Source organism: Microcaecilia unicolor, chromosome 5 (assembly GCF_901765095.1).
Source record: "Microcaecilia unicolor chromosome 5, aMicUni1.1, whole genome shotgun sequence".
Classification (NCBI taxonomy): Eukaryota; Metazoa; Chordata; class Amphibia; order Gymnophiona; family Siphonopidae; genus Microcaecilia; species Microcaecilia unicolor.
Window position 1 is genome coordinate 336,551,569 of NC_044035.1, and position 23,760 is coordinate 336,575,328.

The 23,760-nt window shown below is 44.8% G+C and overlaps 1 protein-coding gene across 3 annotated transcripts in view; it reads left to right on the top strand.

Annotated features, from left to right (window-relative positions):
• The window catches only part of LOC115470887, a 73,079-nt gene extending 49,689 nt beyond the window's left edge, over positions 1 to 23,390 (top strand). For 2 of the 3 annotated variants that reach the window (XM_030204497.1, XM_030204498.1), the window contains 3 exons: positions 7,195 to 7,422; positions 16,240 to 16,453; positions 20,683 to 23,390. In XM_030204497.1, the coding sequence (XP_030060357.1) occupies positions 7,195 to 7,422; positions 16,240 to 16,453; positions 20,683 to 20,891 (651 nt within the window). In that variant the 3' untranslated portion in view covers positions 20,892 to 23,390. The remainder of the gene's footprint in view (positions 1 to 7,194; positions 7,423 to 16,239; positions 16,454 to 20,682) is intronic. The other variant, XM_030204499.1, reaches the window with a different exon arrangement.
• The last annotated feature ends 370 nt before the right edge of the window (positions 23,391 to 23,760 follow it).

Here is a 23,760-nt window from a genome sequence, read left to right on the forward strand (position 1 = left end):
TATTGATTTTTGATACAGATACCATCAAGAGCTCACAACATAACAACAAGTAACATTTTACAAAGTAAGGCAATGTCGTAGCTCACATGTAAGAAGCAGCAATCTACATTCAGCATCAAATTAAGTGAAAACAAGAGAGAGGGAGGAAAGGGGAAAAGAAGAGGGAAAGGGGGGGGGGGGCTGGAGAATACAAATCAAAGTGTAAAGCATGCACATGTCAAAAAACACACCTCAAATTTAGTACTTATCATTGTACCGTATCAAAATAAGCAACAAGTGGTAGCCATTTTTCCCTATATGAAGCAAAACGAGAAGATTTCTTTGCAAGGTGTGATTCGAATTTGTAAATTTGGAGCACTAAGTTCCACCATTCCTGGTAGGTAGCCTGATGTAAAGACTTCCAATGAGAGAAGATGACCTTCAATGCTAAAGAAACCAGGGTGCTAACAAGAGCCCCTTCACTAGGAGTCAGTAGACTCTTGTAATACTGATCCCTGAGAATCACAAATTGATAAGTGAGTGAGCCAGGAAGGTGAAAAATGTCTACCAGCTGCGACCACATTTCCAGCCAATACTGACGAAGGCACACACATTCAAAGGTAAGATGCTTTACAGTACCCACTTCAGACTGGCAAGACCAGCATATACTAGAGTTAGAGGAATTGATAACATGCAACTTATAAGGCAAAGATTAAAATATATCATTCAAAGTTATTACAAAATTATTTATTTGCAGAACCTCAACAGTATAGCCGTTATACCACCTCCTCTGGGAAAGCCTGCATAAAAAACAGGCCGCAGTTAGAAAATTTAATAATGAGATTGAACTTATTTTAAAAAAGTGAATGCGCTGCTTAATTGTGTGATAATGAGAGGCTGTTAAATTTGTGTTATGTCAACATTTGATTTTCATCTAGTGTCTGTATGATACATTTGTTATAATTAATATCTTGAATATTCCAAAGCTTCTCTTAATTTGAGGCTGCCACCTGTTTGGGATTAAATGTCATGAACTGGAAGTAACATCATAGTAATACAGTGACAGAAGGCAGATAAAGACCAGCATGGTCCATGTAGTCTGCCCTGTAAGCTGACTAGAGTCCAGTGGCGTACCTAGCTTGCTTGCTACCTGGAGCGGGTCGCTGCTGCGCCACCCCTTCCCCCCCTCCCGAGGTGCCTCCTACCCCACCCCTTGAAGTGCATCACTCCTACCAACGCCCCACCCACCGAAGCACATCACCCCCTCCACCCTTCCTCTTAGCAAGAGGGTGCATGGAGCACTTAGGTGGCTGTCGGCTCTGCACGTCCCCTGCCCCAGAACAGGAAGTAATGTCAGAGGGAGCAGGGGACTGGCGGAGCCCACAGCCACTGGACTGCTCCAAGCACTCCCTTGCTGTCTGCATCTGGCAGGGACCGCCTACCCTTGGTACTCCACTGTTAAAGTTGTACCTGCTGCTCTGTACAGATCATGCAGGTTACCTCTTCTATTCCTTTGTTTAGGATTACACCTGCCACTACATGCAGGTTACACCTCTCTGTGTCATTTGTTTTCCTTTCATCCCATCCTTTTGCTAGATAGGGATCCTCTGTGTTTACCTCATGCCTTTTTAAATGTTATCACTGTCATGAATAAGCTCAGCTACAAACACGTGATATCAGGCTGGACTGCAAAAACAACGAAATGGATGTCACAAACATCAGCCCTCTACAAACCTCACCCAAAACACAACTGCAAGAGACTTATGCAGAGTCAAGAAAGGAGTAGGCTGAACACAATAGAAGTTCTGCCAATTCGAGCTTTTCTCTCAGACATCCAAATGTCACCAGGTTCAAACCTGCAAGTTACGTTTAGAATGTTGTTGGCTGGATTTAATGGAGGTTATTAAAATAAATGTTACCCAATAAAGTCAAGAGCTAATTCTGTTTATTTGAGAACAGAAGGGGCATGCACCAGTGGGGAAGAGCGTGCAGCTGGAATAATCTTTATTCATACTTGGTGTTCCAGGACAGTACGTTACAGAAACAGACCCTGTGTAACACGGTGTTATACAAGGAGTAGTAAATGAGAATTTAGATGTGTTTATGGAATGCACAAGAAAACTAAGTTGAGCAAGGCTTGGGAGGTGAACCGTAAACATTAGAAGCAGCTTTTCAGTTCCACTCAAAATGGTTGGGAAAAAAGGGCAAGGAAAAAAAAAAAAAAGCAAAGGTTATAGAATGACTTGACATTTTTCAAAGGTTACCAAAAATAGAGCATTGACTTGAGGTTTTATTACTAATAGGCTTCAGATTTTTTTACAAGGGAGCCATAAGTCACTTTCTGGAAAAATAAATGTCTAAGTTTATAGTTTTGTTCGAGTTGCACACAGTGTTAGGAATAATTTTTTTTTCTTTCTTCCTTCTTTTTATTTTTGATTGAAACAGGTCTTTCTGGTCCTTTCTGGATACCCCAAAGCTTCAAGTAACTTCGGTGTTCTTGCTTCTAAAAAGAGTTTCAATGTCACGTTATAACTTACAAAACCGTTCTTTTAAAACAAAAAATATTAAAGGTATTTTTTACTAAGGGACCTTTTTACTAAGGCGTGCAGTCGCCTATATGCGTACAGAGCATGCCAAATTAGAACTACCGCCTGGCTACTGCGTGTCCCGGGCAGCTTCCCTATGAGGAAAGGCTTGGGTTGTTCAGCTTGGAGAAAAGACGGCTGAGGGAAGATATGATAGATGTATATAAAATACCCAGTGGAGTGGAATGGGTAGACATGAATCTCTTGTTTACTCTTTCCAAAAATACTAGCTCTAGGGGGCACACAATGAAGCTACAAAGTAATACATTTAAAACAAATCAGAGAAAATATTTCTTCACTCAACATGTAATTGAACTCTAGAATTTGTTCCCAGAGAATGTGGTAAAAGTAGTTAGCTTAGTGGGGTTTAAAAAGGTTTCTATAGCATCCTAAAAGAAAAGTCCATAAACCATTATTAAAATGGACTTGGGAAAATCCACTGCTTATTTATGGGATAAGCAGCATAAAATGTATTGTACTGTTTTGGGATCTTGCCAGGTACTTGTGACCTGGATTGGCCACTGTTGGAAACAGGATACAGGGCTTGATGGACCTTCGGTCTGTCCCAGTATGACAACACTTACGGACTTGTGTAAAAACTAGCATGGGACGTGTAAAAAGAAAAAAGGAAAAAAAATCCCTATTTTAGGAATGCGCTGAAAATGGGCTTAGCATACGGGAAAGTTCAGGATTAAAATGTGCTAAGCCCATTTTTAGCGCATCTTAATCAAAGATGCTTAACTTGTAAGCGCCACCAATTTAGTAGTGAAGCTGTGATTTTTGTTGTCTTTATTTTGGAGGGGAACACGAACAATGGCGGATTAAGGAAAACGACTCCCTTGTTCCCTCACGTAAAGCCCTGCAGAAAATGAGCACTTTTTAAAAATCAGTGTGTGCCTCTGAACTGCTGTAAGACCACATGGGGAATTTTCTTTCCCCATAAACACGTATTCCGTTTCTAAAATTGGAAATACACATGTAGATTTTTGTCCTGCCCAAAGCACACCCAGACCACAACCCATTGAAATCTCTACGTGGTGTGGACCTCTACGTGTACGCAGCAACTTTCCGAAGTCACCATTTCACTGTGTATGCTATCTACACTTGCAAATGCTGATATTTATGTATACGTGGAGATACTTTTAAAATAAGCCCCCCCCCCCCTTATATGTTAGTAATCAGATTGCTCCTGTAGTTGATCATTTCTGTACAGAGTGGAAACAATCAGACTGATCTTGGCACAACAGGCCATTGTCAAAGAATGAGGGAATTCGTTGCCAGAGAATGTGGTAAAGGCGGTTAGCTTAGCGGAGTTTTAAAAAGGTTTGGACGGCTTCCTAAAGGAAAAGTCCATGGACCGTTATTAAATGGACTTGGGGAAAATCCACTATTTCTGGGATAAGCAGTATAAAATGTTTTGTACTTTTCTGTGGATCTTGCCAGGTATTTGTGACCTGGATTGGCCACTGTTGGAAACAGGATGCTGGGCTCGATGGACCTTTGGTCTTTCCCAGTATGGCAATACTTATGTACTTATAGGGGCCCTTTTACAGAGTGGAGGTAAGCCTAACACGGACATTAAAAAATGCGTGGGATAAACATAAAGGAATCCTGATCCTCAGAAGCTTAGCGGAGATTGGGTGGCAAAGCCGATTGGGGTGGGGGCTGGTGGTTGGGAGATGGCCGGCGATCTCCTGAAACCAGCCAAATCGGTATAATCGAAAGCCGATTTTGGCCGGCGCCAAGTGCTTTCCGTCACGGAGCCGACCAAACTTTAAGGGGGCGTTTCGGTAGGGTAGTGAAGGCAGGATGGGGGAGTGCTTTGAGATGGCCAGCTTCGCTCGATAATGGAAAAAAGAAAGCCGGCCTTGCCGAGCATTTCACCGGCTTCACTTGGTCCCTTTTTTTCATGACTAAGCTTCAAATAGGTGCCACAACTGACCACTGGAGGGAATCGGGGATCACCTCCCCTTACTCCCCCAGTGGTCACCAACCCCCTCCCACCCAAAAAAAAAGAACTTTTTTGCCAGCCTCAAATGTCATACCCAGCTCCCTGGCACAGTATGCAGGTCCCTGGAGCAGTTTTTAGTGGGTGCAGTGCACTTCAGGCAGGTGGACCCAGGCCCATCCCCCCCTACCTGTTACACTTGTGGTGGTAAATGGGAGCCCTCCAAACCCCCCAAAACCCATTGTACCCACATGTAGGTGCCCCCCTTCACCCATAAGGGCTATGGTAGTGGTGTAGAGTTCTGGGGAGTGGGTTTTGGGGGGGGTTTGAGGGGCGCAGCACCTGGGAGCTATTTTTTTTTTTAATTTTTAGAAGTGCCCCCTAGGGTGCCCGGTTGGTGTCCTGGCATGTCAGGGGGACCAGTGCACTACAAATGCTGGCTCCTCCCACGACCAAATGCCTTGGATTTGGCCGGGTTTGAGATCGCCAGTTTCGGTTTCCATTATCGGCGAAAACCGATGCCGGCCATCTCAAACCCAGCCATCTCTGACATTTGGCCAGCCCCAGCCATATTATCGAACCGAAAGATGGCTGGCCATCTTTTTCGATAATACAGTTTGGGACTGCTCTTTGCGGCGCCGGCCAAATAGATGGCCAGCCATCTATTTGGCCGGCGTCGTTCGATTTTGCCCCTCCACGTTACTATGTTTTTCCCACAGCTTGGTAAAAGGACCCCTTAAAGCCTTCAGCCTATTGGACAAACCTTTCAGAAACCAAGTCAGACCCTAGGAGCCTGAAAGGAAGGGAAAGGGGATGGGATTTGACATAAGGCCTTTCTGTGCTTACAATCAAAGTGATTTACGTATTATATACAGGTACTTGTTTTTGTACCTGGGGCAATGGAGGGTTAAGTGACTTGCCCAGAGTTACAAGGAGCTGAAGTTGGAATTGAAGCCAGTTCTTCCAAAAAACAACAAAAACTGTGGATTCCTTTCCACCTCTCAAAATATAATAATCCACCAAATATACCCAACTAATAATAGAATAAATACTGAAAAAATATTAATCATACTCATTCTCTTCAAACAAGTATGAGAGATATTGAGTATTGAAACAGACTGCTTCCCTGATGAATCTTGCGAAACCTGGAAAAATATTAATATCACAATACTATAAACAAATTTTTGAGAGCGACACTTGATGAGCACTATTGCTGAATTCACAATTAAGTCGGTCCCGAACACCCTGGAGGAGCTTTTCTTGTGAAACGCTATCCACCATCAGTGGGACCCTATAACTGAGCTCTCAATCTACTAAGAAGCTTTGTAACTTGCAGGTAAGTTTCAAAAAAAATTTCCTTTCGGATTGAAATTATTTAATCATGTATAATGAAAACTGAAGTAGTCCACTAAAGCCTGTGAGGACGCATAAGTCCCAGACTGGGTTCTGAGACTTTTCCTGCCATTATTTTTGAGATATTGAATGGCTTGAAAAAGTTTGTTTAAAGTATTATGATATGGATATTTTTTCAGCATTTATTCTACATTAATTGGGTCTATTTGGTGGATTATTACATTTTGAGAATTGAACCCAGTTCCCCAGGCCACTGCACTAACCATTAGTCTCCAGAATGACAACTTTTTAGAAGAAGAAAAGAGGCTTATCACAGTGTATTGTCATTATTAAAACCAAGATCCAGATGTGCCCTTGAAGTGAAGTAAGTCCTGGCAACCATACAATGAAGGATTTCCCAGCACCACCTCCCCCCCCCCCCCCCCTTGTGGTTTTCTTGGTATGATACTGGAGTGGTTGTCATTGTCTTCTACTGTGTACTCTGAAGCACCACTGTGTCTCTGCCGCTCAGCATTGGGCCCAAAGCAAAGTACGCTGAACAATGGCCTGCGGTAGTGTAGATGTGTGTTTTGTGCACGCGCAGATCCATGCCTGCAAAAAATGCCTTTTAAAAAAAATTTGCCGAAAATTGACGTGCGGCAAAATAAAAATTGGCGCGTATCCATTTTGGGTCTGAGACCTTACTGTCAGCCATTGACTTAGTGGTAAGGTCTCGCGCGTTAACTGGCCAGTAATGACCTACGCGGGTCAAATGCCACTTGGCGAGCGTAACAGACACGTGCCAGAAAATAAAAATTATTTTTTGGACTCGTGCCAAAAATGAAATTACCGCAAGAGCCACACAGTAGCCGGGCGGTAACTCCAAATTAGCGCGCATTGGGTACGCGTAGACGCTTACGCGGCTTAGTAAAAGGACCCCTAAGTGACTTGCCCAAGACCACAAGGAGCTGCTTGGTCCTCTAACCATTCGGCTACTCCTCTGGTCCTAAAGCCAAGATAGTAGAAAAGAAGCTAAAAGGCCTAAGAGAGAATCCCCTTCATTAAAAAAAAAATCATTTGGTTATTATAATACTCTTTTCTTCAGTAAGTTAGATGATGCTCTTTTCTTTGGTCTCAGCTCAGAAATTGTTTCCTTTTATTTTACGTAGGCTGCCAGCAATTTTCTTTCTTATCATATGGATGCAGAAACTAGATGTGTAAACATGTCATCCCATGCAGGAAATTAAAAAAACAGTGTGTTAGAGCAATCGGCCAGATTAATTGGGCAACAGATAAATCCAGCGAACTGATCAGTACAATCTGGGCTCTGCTTTTCTTTAAACATCACAGGTCCCAACTCCAGAGATCCAGGCCCATAACCTGTACTTCGATCTGTCTGCTTATGGAATGGATATCTCTTTCAGTGGGAAGGAGTCTCTGGATGAACAGCAGACAGCAATGAAGCCAGGATTCCACCTGAAAATCTACGGGACATTCCGGAATCGATACATGGCCTTGGCCTGCCCAGCCTCAGATTCCAAAGTTGTCCGATTTCTACGCCATACGCTTAATTCCTCCGTAAGTATAGTTTAAAGAGAGGAAAGCAGTGAATTTTTGCTGTAAAGGTATGGGGTGCAGCAATAAGCTTTCCAGTACTGTGATTATATGCAATCATATCATCAAAGTCATCGCACAAGCAGCTGCTCTGTTGTCATAATTATTGCTAGAGGGATGTTCCAATGGCAGTGTCAATATTGCATGCATAAACAGGCTGAGATACCAGCATTCAAAGATGTTGTTTTTCACGATTCTTTGATACTATATAAGCACCTTTTTAATATGTGGCACCCAGGTTTGCTATTCTCTAAACATGTTTCAAAATATTACAGGCAAAAAATTCAACAGGAATTAGAGAGAATTAAAAGTCTTTAATTACTCACCCACCAGCACAGCAACAGATATCAGTTTTAAAGTAATTAGACTTATATGAAGAAGAGAAAAAGGAGGAAGAAAAGTTTGTTCCTCATACAAAGGTCACAGAACAGAAAGAAAGAAAGAAAGAAAGAAAGAAAGAAAGAAAGAAAGAAAGAAAGAAAGAAAGAAAGATTCTTAGATATAGACAATTAGTTTCTACGAAGGGGGGAGAGCACCCCCTTCGGGAAAAACAACAGGCCATTGGACGGATCTGAAACTCTCTTTCCAAGCATGCCTTCTTTGTCTGCAGCAGGGTTGCCAGCTGGGAACATTTTTCCCAGCCCCAAACAAGCCGTAAACCCGCCCAAAAACCGCCCATAGCCAATCCCCGTCTCCTGCGTCACCAAACCCCGCCCCCGTGTCACCTAACCCCGCCCCCATGTCACCTAACCCCGCCCCTGCGTCACATAACCCGCCCCGTGTCACCAACCCCGCATCCCACGTCCCTAGCCCCGCCTATCACGTCACTAGCCCCGCTCCCTACGTCATCCCTGACGTCAACCCCGCCCCGGAAAAGCTTCTATTGGACCGAATTGGACCAATAGAAGCCCCGCAAAAAACCGCCGAACTCGCACAGCGGCGACGGGAAAACTGCCCAAAAAAACGCATCCCGCGGCTGGCGAAATTTTCCCGCCGCCGCTGGCGAAAACCCGCCAAATTGGGCGGTAAAACCGCCCACCTGGCAACTTTGGTCTGCAGCGTGGTTTTATAGGCTGAGCATCCACCTCTCCTCTACCCTGGACCAATCATAGGTACTGCATATGTGCTGGAGACTTGTAATAGGGTCTTTCATATGTGCTAGAGACTTGCAATTTGTGTCCTTGCCATATCTCTTCTCAGTAAATTACATTTGTAACAAGATATACCCAGTGCTTTTTTTGTGCCGGTACGCAACGGTACGGCGTACCGGCACCTTTTTTTTTTTTGCTTCCCCCGCCCCGTGAGTCCATTTCCGGCCGCTGCTGCTTCTCCTGTTGAGCAGCAGCGGCCGCTACACAAAGAAAAAGATTTTTTTAAAAATTCAAACCTGGCTGAAACGCGGCACCCCGGCACTGTAGACAGCCATTAGGTATTGGCTGTTGCCCCGCAGCCGCTCCTCCTCTTGCCTCTACGTCACTGCGCTCCTCCGGGGTGTTCCTCCAGGGGCAGTGACGTAGGGGCAAGAGGAGGAGCGGTTGCGGGGCAACAGCCAATGCCTAATGGCTGTCTACAGAGCCGGGGTGCCGCGTTTCAGCCAGGTTTCAATTTTTTTTTAATCTTCTTTTTCTTTGTGTAGCGGCCGCTGCTGCTCAACAACAGGAGAAGCAGCAGCGGCCGGAAATAGGGGCTGGTGCCGCGTGCGTCGCGTCTTCGCGCCGTTCGCGCCAAACTTGGCAGGGAGAGGGAATCCAACAGAGGGAAGGATTGGGGAGAGAGAGAAAGAGGGAAACCAACAGAGGGAAGGATTGGGGAGAGAGGGAAAACAACAGAGGGAAGGATTGGGGAGAGAGAGGGAAAACAACAGAGGGAAGAATTGGGGAGAGAGAGAAAGAGGGAAAACAACAGAGGGAAGAATTGGGGAGAGAGAGAAAGAGGGAAAACAACAGAGGGAAGGATTGGGGAGAGAGAGAAAGAAGGAAAACAACAGAGGGAAGGATTGGGGAAAGAGAGAAAGAGGGAAAACAACAGAGGGAAGGATTGGGGAAAGAGGGAAAACAACAGAGGGAAGGATTTGGGAGAGAGAGGGAAAACAACAGAGGAAGGATTGGGGAGAGAGAGAAAGAGGGAAACCAACAGAGGGAAGGATTGGGGGGAGGAGAGAGAAAGAGGGAAACCAACAGAGGGAAGGATTGGGGAGAGAGAGGGAAAAAACAGATGGAAGGATGGGGAGAGAGGGAAAAACAGATGGAAGGATTGGGAGAGAGGGGAAAACAGATGGAAGGATGGGGATAGAGAGAGAGGGAAAAAAGGGAAGGATTGGGGAGAGAGAGAAAGGGAAAACAGCAGAGGGAAGGATTGGGGAGAGAGGGGAAAACAGATGGAAGGATGGGGAGAGAGAGGGAAAAACAGATGGAAGGATTGGGGAGAGAGGGAAAAACAGATGGAAGGATTGGGGAAAGAGAGAGGGAAAACAGATGGAAGGATGGGGAGAGAGAGGGGGAAAACAGATGGAAGGATGGGGAGAGAGAGAGGGAAGATGCTGGATGGAAGAATGCAGAAAGAAATAGGGGAGACACTGGAAGGATGGGGAGAGAAAGCAGAGCTGCTGGATGGAAAAGGGGAATAGAGAAAGACTGGAGAATAAGAGGAAGGGGCATGGGGAGAATAAGGGTGAGGAAAAGATGAAAAGCCACAGGTAGATGAAGGAAATTAAAGAATGGATAGTAAGAATGAATTAAATCTGGACAGAGAGAGAGCCTGAAAAATATTGAAGAAAGCAAAGAAAAAGGAGACAAAAATGACAAATGGCACAGAAGAGTTAAGCGAAAAGAAAAGAAAGCAGAATCACAGACTGGGACCAATATGGAAAGAAAAACAGTCACCAGACAACAAAGGTAGAAAAAAATCATTTTATTTTAATTTTAGTGTTTGTAATTATGTCCAATTTGAGAATTTACATTGGCTGTCTTATTTTGCACTAGGTATACTGGAGCTGTAAGAGCTTACAGAGATTATTTATAATGAAAAAAATCACGTTATTTTTTTCTCCTATAGTACTATAATATTTTCAGTGATGTCTGTTTATATGCACCATGGCTGGTATAGGGGGTGTGGTTAATGTGGGTGTGGCTATCATAGGGGTGGATCCATATGTGGTGACCCCGCCCATAATGAGTACCGGCACCTTTTTTTCTACAAAAAAAGCACTGGATATACCAGTTAGCTGAGTTGCCTTAGCAACACGAGGCCCCATCAGAGCATGTGACCAGCCAGAAATTCCTTCATGTGGATGATAGGAAAAGAGAGATGGGGGATGGGAAATAGTGCAGTATACCTGAAGTAGACAATGGGAAAACGACTTTTGGAGCAAGCAAGTGTAAGGAGTAGCCTGGTGGTCAGTGCACTGGACTTTGAGCAAAAGGACCCAGGTGTAACTCCCAAATGTCTGAGTCTCCTGGAACATAGAAATATCTACTGTACCTTAACTTTTAAAGCTAATGCAAGCGTAATGGCTATTTTAGTGTGTACCTTTAGGTACAGTAGATTTTTATCTTTTCCTGGAGGGCTCACAATCCTATATAATAAAACGCACCTCCAACATTCTGAAGCCGAGAAAGTGAAGCCTTCAAGCCTTGAAGCATTCCTGCAACGTTCCAGAACTACGTGTTGTCAATTGAGGAGATGGAGCCTTACAGAGTGCACGAATGCTTCATGGCTTGAAAGCTTCACTTTCTCACACACTCACTTTCTGTCTCTCACATACACTCTCTCTCACACACAGACTCACACACACACACTCTGTCTGTCTCTCTCTCACTCATTCTCTCTCACTTACACACTCCATCTCTCACCCGCACACTTTCTCTCAAACATACACACTCCGAGGAAAGGGGGGCATGGAACACGCTAGGGAGGAGAGGGAGGGGGGCATGTAACTCGGAGGGAAGGGGGGCCAATAACTCAGAGGGGAGGAGAGGGAGGGAGGGAGGGAGGGGGCCCTGCACCTCGGACGGAAGGGGGGGTCTGGAACTCAGAGGGAAGGAGGGGGTCATGGAACTCGGAGCCCCACACACACACTCTCACTCTCTGTCTCTCACATACACTCTCTCTCACACACACTCTATCTCTCTCTCTCCACACACACTCACTCTCTCACACACACACACACATACACTCTGTCTCTCACACACTCTCTCTCAGACACAAACACACACACACTCTGTCTGTCTGTCTCTCTCTCACTCATTCTTTCTCTCACTCACACACACACTCCATCTCTCACACACACTTTCTCTCTCTCACACACACTCTTTCTCTCTCAAACATACACACTCCGAGGAAAACCTTGCTAGCGCCCGTTTCATTTGTGTCAGAAATGGGCCTGTTTTACTAGTAACATATAAAGGAATTAGGGTGGGATTTGTACCTGGGTCCTGTTGTTTTAAGTCCAGTGCACTGACCACTAGGCTGCCCCTCTGCTATGCAAGGACGTCTGGGTGGCCATTTTGTACAAATGATGCCAGACAGATGTTTTTATGCTTGGTGTTTTGTCATTCATACTTTGGATGTTTCATTTTGGAAAATGGCTGTTCCTGCTGGACATTTTCAGTGCAAGGATGTCCTTCTCATGTATTTTCGAACAGGAAACCTCAACATTTTTCCTGTTTGAAAATGTCTGTGAGATGGACTTTTTTTTTTTGGACGTTATGAGCAGGACGCCCCAATTCTGACTTGGTCATTCCCTCAAAAATTCTCCTCTATATCATAATATATGCTGTTATTTGAATATTTTTATTTGTAATTGTTTATTGCCTAGGTCCAGTTTATACTTGCTGTCCACCTCCTTGGGTGAATTTCTTCAGAAAACTAGCAAATAAATAAATAATGGTTAGTGCAGTGAGTCAAGAACCAGGGGAACTGGGTTCAATTCCCACTGCAGCTCCCTGTCACCCTGGACAAGTCGCTTAAGGGCCCTTTTACTAAGCCGCATAAGCGTCTATGTACACCCAACACGTGTCAAAATGGAGCTACCGCCCGACTACCGCGTGGCTCTCGCGGTAATTTCACTTTTGGCACGCGTCCGATTTGCGCGTCTGAAAAATACTTTTTCTTTACTGACGCGCATAATGGACACGCGCCAAGTGGCATTTGGCGCGCATGGGTCATTACCGCCTGGTTACCGCGTGAGTCTTTACGATTAGGTCAATGGCTGGTGGTAAGGTCTCGGAGCTAAAACGGACACGCAGCAATTTTCATTTTGCCGCATGTCCATTTTCGTCAAAAATGTTTTAAAGACATTTTTTTACAGGCGTGCTGAAAAATGGATCGGTGCGCACCCAAAACCCGCGCCTACACTACCGCAAGCCATTTTCCAGTGCACCTTTGTAAAAGGACCCCTTAACCCTCCATTGCCCCAGGTACAAAAAGTTAGACTTTGAGCCCCCTAGGGACAGAGAAAGTACTTGTTTATAATATGTAAACCTGACAGTACCACAGAAAGGCAGTATGTCAAATACCATTACCTTCTGCTCCTCCACCCTCCAAATAAATACGTAAATTCAAATGCAGGTACAGAAGAGAGCTCGAGTGTATGGGGAAGGAGGAACATGAAGCTAGCAGACAAACTCAACAAGGCGATAGAGGGCAGTGGGATGAGAGCTCTGAAATTCTGGAAAAGAACTTTTCATCAGAAAGTAATTTACGTCTCCTAACATTCTGTATTTTCCTACGCCGAACTTCTGGGGAGTGTTTTCACTCCATCAGTTCCTTGAGTCATCTCGGTCAAAGAGTCCTTGAGACACAGAGTTTTCGGCAAATAGACTGATTTGCCTGTCAGTTTTCAAAAAAAAAAAAAACAGTGCAGGATTCTTTGTCTGGTTCCTGCTAATTGCCTTTTTCTTTTCATTGCTAATAAGATTACTACGCTGTCATGAGTGCTTCAGTAAGGTACAGTATGTTTCAAATTATGGTGAATCATCCTCATAAATAGTTTTCCCTTAGCTACTAACCTGCTAGTTCAAGGAGCGGTGCATGTGGTTACTAGGCTACCATGGAGGAGATGCAGCCCACGTGATTTTGCTTAAGAGAATCTCAGAATAGAGAATTAGAAAAAGAAAAAGAAAAAAAAAAGATTGTTGTAACCAATTAATTACTGTAGGAAAGCAGGCATGCCAGTGTGCTGGGCAATTTCAATAAATTAACAGACTTCTAAAGGGCAGAAGATAAGAAAGCACAAGACGACCTGAAGAATACACACTCTAACTTTAATAAATAGAAATAGAACAGAAATAAAATAAAAGAAAGGAAAATAAAGTAATACCTTTCCATTGAACTAACTTAGGGACCTTTTTACTAAGCTGCGTAAGCGCCTATGCGTGCCCAACGCATGACAATTCCAAGTTACTGCCGGCTACTACGTGGCCCATGCGGTAATTTCATTTTTTATGCACGGCCACTACACGCGCTGGAAAATATTTTTATTTTCAGGTGCGCAGGCGGTAATCGGGTGGTAATCAGCATTCTACGCGCGTAGACCATTACTGCCCGGTTATCGCGTGAGACCTTACCGCTAGGTCAATGGCTGGCGGTAAGGTCTCAGACCCAAAATGGATGCGCGGCAATTTTCATTTTGCAAAAAAAAAAAATTTAAAAAGGCCTTTTTTACTGGCGCGCTGAAAAATGATTCTGCGCACGGCCAAAACACGTGTCTACATTACCGCAGGCCATTTTTTTCAGCGCGCCTTAGTAAAAGGGTCCCTGGATACATTTTTGACAAGTTTTCTAAGGCAGAACCTTCTTCAGGTCAGATATAAGCAAAAGATGACATATCAAAATATATATAAATCAAACGTGAAAAGCATTCAAATGACTATCTCGAGGGAAAGGTAGGGGAGGGGGTGGGGTGGTTGGAAGAAGTGAGAAACAGACAGAGGTGGATGGCTAATCAGAAGGTGACAAGCAGTATAATTTTATGGTTTACGAAGTGCTAGGAAACCGTATGGAATAGACTTTCCCCTCATTAAATAACACTAATCTTTTATACATCATGGAAGCAATGGCATACTAAGGGCGGGGCGGTGGGGGCGATCTGCCTCGAGTGCACACTGCAGGGGGGTGCAGGGTCCAGCCCTGTGGCTGTCGGCTCTGTCGGTTCCCTGCTTCCTGTGACGTTATTTCCTGTTCTGGGGCAGGGAACCGGCAGAGCCGACAGCCAAGCAACTGCTCCCTGCACCTGCAGGAGGTGATGCGCCATAGGGGGTTGAGGTGATGCGCCAGGAGTAGTGTCAATTTGGCACGCGCTACCCGCTCAATAGCCCTACTGCAGCATAGTACAAGGGCCCCAAAGTTATGTGCACAACTGACCTTATTCTATAAATTGCACATGCAAATTAGAGGGGCATAATCGAACGGCGCCGGCCATCTCTAAGGCCGGCGCCGTAAAGAGGTCTCACGAATAGTATTATCGAAACAAGATAGCCAGCCATCTTTCATTTCAATAATACGGTTGGGGCCGGCCAAATGTCAGAGATGGCCGGATTTGAGATGGCCGGCATCGGTTTTTGCCGATAATGGAAACCGATGCCAACCATCTCAAACCCAGCCAAATCCAAGGCATTTGGTCATGGGAGGAGCCAGCATTTGTAGTGCACTGGTCCCCCTCACATGCCAGGACACCCTAGGGGGCACTGCAGTGGACTTCAAAAATTGCTCCCAGGTGCTTACCTCCCTTACCTTGGGTGCTGAGCCCCCCAAAACCCACTCCCCAAAACTGTACACCATTACCATAGCCCTTATGGGTGAAGGGGGGCACCTACATGTGGATACAGTGGGTTTTTTTTTTTGGGGGGGGGGGAGGTTTGGAGGGCTCCCATTTACCACCACAAGTGTAACAGTTAGGGGGGATGGGCCTGGGTCCACCTGCCTGAAGTGCACTGCACCCACTAAAACTGCTCCAGGGACCTGCATACTGCTGTCATGGAGCTGAGTATGACATTTCAGGCTGGCATAGAGGCTGGAAAAAAATAATTTTTAAATTTTTTTTGGGTGGGAGGGGGTTGGTGACCACTGGGGGAGTAAGGGGAGGTGTTCCCCGATTCCCTCCGGTCGTCCTCTGGTCATTTGGGGCACTTTTTGGAGGCTTGGCCCTAAAAATAAATGGACCAAGTCAGTGGCGGACCAAGGGGGGGGGGGGGCGGTGGGGGCGGTCCGCCCTGGGTGCACGCCGCTGGGGGGGGGGTGTCGCGTGCCTGTCCGCTACGTTCGTTCTGTGCTCCCTCCTGAGAGTCTCCTGAGAGCCCCTCAGGAACCCCCTTAAGCATATAATTCATAAACAAATAGAAGGAAAAAGTTCCAGAGAACCCACAGATAAAGGGAACTCACAGGTTCTATGTTAGCACGATGACTTTATCACTAGATGCAGATATTAAAAAACTTATGACACAGAAAAGAAGTGTAGTGGGCCCAGATGGGAGCAAAGAAATCAGTGGAGCCTCAAACCAGAGGGAAGCAAGATATATTGAAGGACCCTAAACAGCCCACGTTTTAGCTAGTTACCTGCATCAGGGGTCATATGGTAGCTGCTTCCTTGTATGGTTCAATCAGATAGCAACCATGTTTAAATGTCACTCGAACATTTAGAAATGTGCTTTTATTTAATCCATACCTATGGGATGAGGCTCCGTTGATTTATTAGTTCCCATCTGGGTCCACTACCCTTCTTATTCTCTGCTGCTTGGCTTGTGTTGCTGCTTCTCTCTGGCTTATCTACTTTTCTCATTCCAGATAATGAAAAACATATTCCATCAGTCCTTCAATGCCTACAAGACTGACCTAGAGCCAAGGGTGAACGACCTGACCCTCCATCATCTGCAGTGCAGTAGGAAGCTGTTTGAGATCATGCTCTCTCACAGGAGGGTGACTGCAGCTTTTATCGAGGGAAGCAATGTGGTTGTGACAGTGGAAGGAGAGGCAGCTCGAATGCTCAATTTTGATACTGGTAGGTTGCAATCTACTGCATATCTGAAGAAATATATAATGAAAGTCAATTATGATGGCTTTGTTTAGCTCTTTTCAAATAGTCGTATCTTTTATTATGGCTTATAATATCTGGCTCAATCTGCTCTCACATAACCCAGCTTTATTTTTTTTTAAACAAATTACAATGTACAAAAATATGTGTGGAAAAAAAGACCAGTAAGGAAAATAAATAATCCCTAAAAATGCCTAAACTGGGGGGGGAGGAGGTAAGGGGAACTCTAGTTTGATTACTAGTTATTCAGTGTCGTCAAGTCGCAGGAGGAGTGTGAAAGATTACAGGAGGACCTCGTGAGACTGGGGGATTGGGCGTCAAAGTGGCAGATGAAGTTCAATGTTGACAAGTGCAAAGTGATGCATGTGAGTAAGAGGAACCCGAATTACAGCTATGTCATGCAAGGTTCCACATTAGGAGTCACGAACCTAGAAAGGGATCTGGGAGTCATCGTTGATAAGACGTTAAAAAATTCTGCTCAGTGTGCTGCGGTGGCTAAGAAAGCACACAGAATGTTGAGTATTATTAGGAAAGGGATGGAAAACAAACACGAGGATGTTATAATGCCGTTGTATCGCTCCATGGTGTGACCGCACCTCGAGTATTGTGTCCAATTCTGGTCGCCGCATTTCAAAAAAGATATAAAGGAATTAGAGAAGGTGCAGAGAAGGGCGACAAAAATGATAAAGGGAATGGAACGACTTCCCTATGAGGAAAGGCTGAGAAGGTTAGGGCTCTTCAGCTTGGAGAAAAGGTGACTGAGGGGTGATATGATAGAAGTCTACAAGATAATGAGCGGATTAGAGCGGACACATGTGAAGCGTTTGTTTATACTTTCAAACAACAACAAAACCAGGGGACACAAGATGAAGCTAGAATATGGTAGATTTAAAACAAATAGGAGAACGTTTTTCTTTACTCAGCGTGTAGTTAGACTCTGGAACTCGTTGCCGGAGAAGGTAGTGACAGCAGCTGGCCTTACGGAATTTAAAGGGGGTTTGGACAGATTCCTGAGGGAAACGTCCATTGAACATTATTAATTTTTTTTTTTTTTTGGGGGGGGTTGCCGGGTTCTTGAAGCCTGGATTGGCCGCTGTCAGAGACAGGATGCTGGGCTTGATGGACCCTTGGTCTTTTCCCAGTATGGCGGTGTTTATGTACTAGTTTGCCCTCTCTGGTTTATGTCTTCATAATATCTGTGTAACCCGGGTCTCAGCGACCAGCTCAGATCTATCTCTCTAACTAACCTGGGCCAGAAAAGAGAGAAGGTTACTACCACCACCAATTCTTCTTCACTCTCACAACTCACTCTCCACAGATCATTCCATCCCTCTGATTCGAGCTTGGGCATAGGCTAGGGCCAGATAAAGCTCTGGAAGGCCATAGGATGTTAAGCTGGGCTTTATCCTGAGTATCCTTAACAGTCCAGGAACAAGTTCTTTACTCTCAGTTTCTCTCTCTCTCATGAATACTCACCACACCAAGGAATTGGTTTGTGCACAACTTTACTAAACTCTGCAACATACTTTGATTTTAATTTTAACGATACTTTGATTTGATTTGTTTTGTATAACTCTTCACAATGTAATCCATAAACGAATTGGAACAAAATGTAATTTCCACTATTCATAATGTATTGTAAGCCACTTTGAGCCCGCAAAAAGGTGGGAAAATGTGGGATACAAATGCAATAAATAAATAAAAACAGGCAGTAAATCCAGACTCCATAAATTCCTATGTACAGCCAGCATTTGGTTTAAGAGGTTTTCAGTCCATCCAAGACTATTTGGTGCAGTCTTATCCACTAATTAAAGTTACTTATGGCAATCTCAAAACATGCACAAATAAACAACTCCTCCAGTCCATCACTCATCCTTTTAGGCTATATAAACCAAGGCTGTACTAGTAGCATTGATTGTCACCAGCAAACTCCTCCAGGATTTGACCTCCTTGTCTGTCCAGAGCTGCACCTCACTGGGCTGTACTCTCTGGCCTGTTCTCAAGCTGGGCTCCCCTTGCCCACCCACCAGAATTCCCCCTTGATCCAGACTTAGGTTATCTAGCCTTTCCAAGATACCCCCTCTCCTCCTAGGGTCCTGGCAGGGGTGAAGGCAACCAATGACCTCATTCTCCAACAAGCAAGAACTTTATCACCTTCAAACTCCACCTTTGCTGTCAATCACCTACTAGAAACATTTCCCACTGCAACTTATTCCATGAATACTTCTCTTGGGCAGGGCTTCCCTTCCACCCAGCAACATACCACTCTCTTCCCCCAGTGAAGCCAACACCACTCAGTAATCTCCATATAGTGGGGGATTACACTCTCCCCCCAGTAAATAAAAGATGACTCTCCTGGTTTCATCACAGGAAACCATCTTCCCATGTCCTCAAGGGCCAAAATGTACCACCCCCTTCTCTCTTAGGTGTCATCAAACACATTTAATAACATCAACATTTTGTTCAACCATAATCACCATTATGCCCAACACCTTCTCTTGTCACTGTTATACACTTATTTAGATGTTCTTTACCATAACACCATGGCATACATTGTACACTCCCATCTATCATTTGATCTATGTTCCTCCTTTCTGCTCCCATCAAACACATTCACCCTATATCCTTTAATTCAGGACACCCAGATAGACTTTAAGGGTGGCAACCGGCTTAAGTCTTGATTCTATTCCTTCAGCACTTATTTCTCCTTAGATTCACCTCCCAGGTCTCCATGCTTAAAGCCAGGATACCCAGAAGGAACAAGGGTAGTAACCTGCTTACATTACTGTATACCCTTCCATTTACTTTATTCTCTAGCTTGAGTGTAGTAAAGGTAGCAATCTACTCAGCCTTTGTTGTCTGGTCATTTTATTTTTCTTATTGTGTTGGTCCCATGCTTTCTGCTTTCCTCTTTCTTCTCTTAACTGTTTTATCAGAGTCTGCTTGTCCATTTGGCACTTCCTTTCTCTTCAAGTCCATCTTCTCTCTGCATTCCTATCTATCTGACCCAGCATCACCCTGTCTTCTCGCCATGTTGAGCATCTTCCATCTCTTTGTTCCTATTCGTACCATGTCCAACAAACTTCTTGTGTCCATATGCCCCCTGCCATGTGACAGCACACCCAGAATGCAGCACCTCTCTCCTTCCTTGCCCCCCACGCAGCACCTCTTTCCTTACCCCCCCCCCATGCAGCACCTCTCTCCCTCCTTGCCGCCCCATACAGTACCTGTCTCCCTCATTGCCCATCCTCCAAATGCAGCACCTCTCTCCTTCCTTGCCCCCATGCAGCACCTTTCTCCCATTGCCCCCCCCCCCAATGCAGTACCTATCTCCATTTCTCACCCCCCTCCCCCGAATGCAAAACCTCTCCTTCCTTGCCTCCCCCATTCAGGACCTCTCTCCCTCCTTACCCCTCTATGCAGCACCTCTGCCCCTCCCCCCGATGCAGTACCTGGTCCCTTGTTGCCCCACCTAAGATGCAATATCTGTTTCCCTCGTTGCCCTCACTCCCCCCCCCCCCCCCCCGAAGCAGCACCTTTCTGCTCTCTTTGTCCTCCCCTCGCACCTCCTTGCCTCTTCTGCCACGATTATTTTAAGCAGTGCTGGCACACATCAGCAAGAGCAGGCTGCTTCAGCCAATTCCAGGGGCCTTCCTTCAGCCTGTCTTGCCCCCGAGGGCTGAAGGAAGGTCCCTGGGATTGGCTGAAGCAGGCTGTACCTGCTGACGTGTGCCAGCACTGCTTAAAAAAAAATAATTGCGACAAAAGAAGAGACAAGCAAGGAGGTGCGGGGGGGGGGGGGAGGACAAAGACAGCGAGCACACGCAGAGAGGTGCTGCGTAGGGGGGCAGTGGGGATAGAAGATGCTCAAGTCACAGGAGAGGAGGAGGAGGACGTCGACATCAGGAGGGGACCCGAGTCACCCAAGCCCAAATTTTGGGAGCCAGTTGTTAAAGTAGCTACTTTAACAACCAGCTCCCAAACTTCTTTAAAAACTAACAAACGGCTCTCATGAGCCAGTGCAAGCCAGCTCCTGCACACCACTGGGCTTGATTCCCAAATGGCTTATTCCAGTTTGTTCCTATGACACATCTCTTTTGAAAATAAAGACCTAAGCATCAATCAGTGCCCAGGTAACACTCCGAGAGGTTGTCAGTTAACACAATGTCACGTATACACCTGTTGTTTTCTTGCAGGCTGTGGCGTTAACCTTGGCCTCCGAGGTTTGGAATCCTCAGAAGAATTTATTTACAGGATTGCTACTGCGGTGGATCAGAGTGATATTTTTGAAGCACTGTCTGCCAAAATACGGCACTCGAAACAAGTTGCAGAGGACTTTAGGCAGAATGGACTATATGCTGCAGTATTTGAACGAACTTGCACAGTGAAACAACTAGAAGACTGAGGGGCATTTGCATTTGAATGATATGTGCAGAGCATGAAATTAAAAATAACCAACAGCTATGGAAGCAACAAATGGAAGATGGTGTATAAAGAAACCTATTGTCCAGGGCTTTCTCTTAGGGGCACAAATTGGGAAAACCCTCTTGATAATTGAGCAACCAGAGCTTGTGAGAGTGCTATGTGCTATCCTAAAAGGAAAATGAAACATTTACTCGGGCCACTTTTACAAATGGCAAAGGTGGCAGCTACCCCGGGCCCAGCTTTAGGGGACCCATAGGTAAAGGTGATCCTAAAACTGGGTGAAGAAAGTTTGCAGGGAAGCGAGAGGGGTTAGAGAGATAGACAGATAGACTGGGTAAGGAAAGGGTGCAAGCAAGAGAGAGAGAGAGAGAGGATATAGAAAGAGTGATGGCACGAGAGACAGAGAGGGAAAGGGAGAGAGAGGTGATGGCAAAGTGCAGAGAAATGAGGGAAGGGCCCAGAGGAGTGAGAGAGACTAGGTGAGGAAAAGGTGCAGGTGAGTGACAGACAGAAAGACTGGAAAGGGTGCAGGGGAGAGACAAATTGGTAGAGACCCGGGTCATGGTGATATGTGAATCAAAAAGGCATTTGCCTTAGATGCAGCTATCAGAGGATCATCAGTGTGCTGTTGACAGCATGGGGGCTGACACTGTGTAGTGGAACATTACAGGCCTGATTTATTAAGCTTTCTTTTCTCTTAGGCTCAAAATAGAAAAACAGTAAATCAGGCCCTAAAGGAGCTGTGATAGACCTTGGGAGGAGGGGCTGGCATTGTAATAAGGATCTCAGCAGTTAGCTTTTAAAGGGTTGCTATTCAAAGACACATACATCGATCCGGTTATCAAGTGCTGCTAACTGGCTAAGTGCCGGTGATCGGGATAGTGCTGACATTGGAGCCGGCTCTGTGGGTGCTTGAGCACCCCCAATATTGAGAAAATTCCTTGTCAGTGTCCAGGGAGGGGTCATTTCCATTGGGCTTAGCACCCCCAATAATTTTGAAAAGTTGGCTCCTATGAGTGCTGATAAATATTTCCTCTGACTGCTGGAGTGGTCCATGGGTGGAGCCACAGGTTATCTGATAAGCAATCATATTGCGACCTCTAACTGGATAACTATTCAGATAAAGTTAGGACAGCAAAACGGCTGTTCTAACTTTATCTGGTTAGTTGTCTAGTTAGCAGTATGAATATGGCTAATAACCAGATAGCAATTTTGGATAGTACTGATGGGCAGACTGGATGGACCGTACAGGTCTTTATCTACCGTCATTTACTGTGTTACTGTGCTGGATATTCAGTGCTGGCTACTGGCACTAAATATCCAGTTTATAAGTCACCATGGTGGATGACGTTTTGACTAAGTGCTAATTGTTACAATTGAATATTGGGGGTGGGGGTAAGATTTTAGGCTGGGTCCCTAAATTCAAAGAAAATTTGTCAAGCCTCATCTAACCATTAGACGTCACTGTCAACAGATTCGAAAGGATGGATTTCATAGTTTAACCACAGGGTGCCACTGTCCAAAGGCAAAACGTATTGCTATAGTTCTCCTCCATTAGGTGGCAGCAAAGGGTTCTATCACCAGGGCCACCATACACAGTGACCATTAAGAAAGCTGTATGGTTTAGACAATAGGTTTCACAGTAAAATTTAAAACAAAGAAAATGAGGGTGTATCTGTTAGCTTGAAAAGACCAATTTCCAAACTGCTATGTTTCAGTCTATCAACGTTTCTATTGTACTTAAGCTGGCTGCATAAGGTTTTTTTTTTTTGTTTTCAGGACTTTATTTTTCTGGAAGCCTCAATCTGATTGAGCCTATTTTCAAACTCAGTGTGCCTTTTCCCACTCCACCTTTTGTCCTGTTTTGTTAAATTGTTGTAGAGTTATTTTGCCTTCAGACACAGACCTTGGCTTTTCCACCTCTTATAAAGCACAATTTCTTTCCAACAATCTGTTGGGTTGGAAAGAATTTTTTTTAAAAAGAAAGGTCTTAAGTTTTAAAGAAGAATATTCTGCAAGTCTGTACTGACAGTGCCATCTAGTGACTCAGGCCTGTTGTTACTCTAAATACAGTACACTTTGCACAACTGAAGAATATATAGTAATTAGTCACTGATTTGTTGGCCCTGGATTTGCTTTTACAAACTAATGATAGAGTTACGGTCTTTACAAGAACAACAAGTTGGTTGTTTTCTTCTATTGGCATCTACTGTCCACAAGTTTTTTTTGAATATTTCCATCTCTTCACTGCCATATTGTAAAGCTTTCTTCTCTGTTATTCACCGTTATTTTGCTATATATGAAGAGTATTTAATGTAAACAATAAAACTACAAAACCAACGAGTAATACAAGGCAAAGATGTAACAATCAACAATGTAAGGTGAGCAGGGAATGTAAAGATGCCGTAAAGTGGAGGAGTAGCCTAGTGGTTAGTGCAGTGGACTTTGATCCTAGGGAACTGAGTTCGATTCCCACTGCAGCTCCTTATGACTCTGGACTCCATTGCCCCTGGTACAAAATAAGTACCTGAATATATGTAAACCACTTTGAATGTAGTTGCAAAAACCTCAGACAGGCGGTATATCGAGTCCCATTTCCCTTTCTTTCCAATGTCATTCTTCTAAATTTAATGAAATACAACTATAACACACACATAAAATAAAAAAAAATAATATATGTAAGGGAATGTCCCGGTCACAGGGTGGTCCATTGCTGGATTTACATCTTCGCAGCCCAGAGCCACTGAACACTTATTTCTTCTTGGTCCTCCCCTCTCATTGCTCTCAACATGAACACTCTTCTACTAGGGAGCAGGTTCTCTCTAGGGAAAGGGAGGGGGAGGGATTTC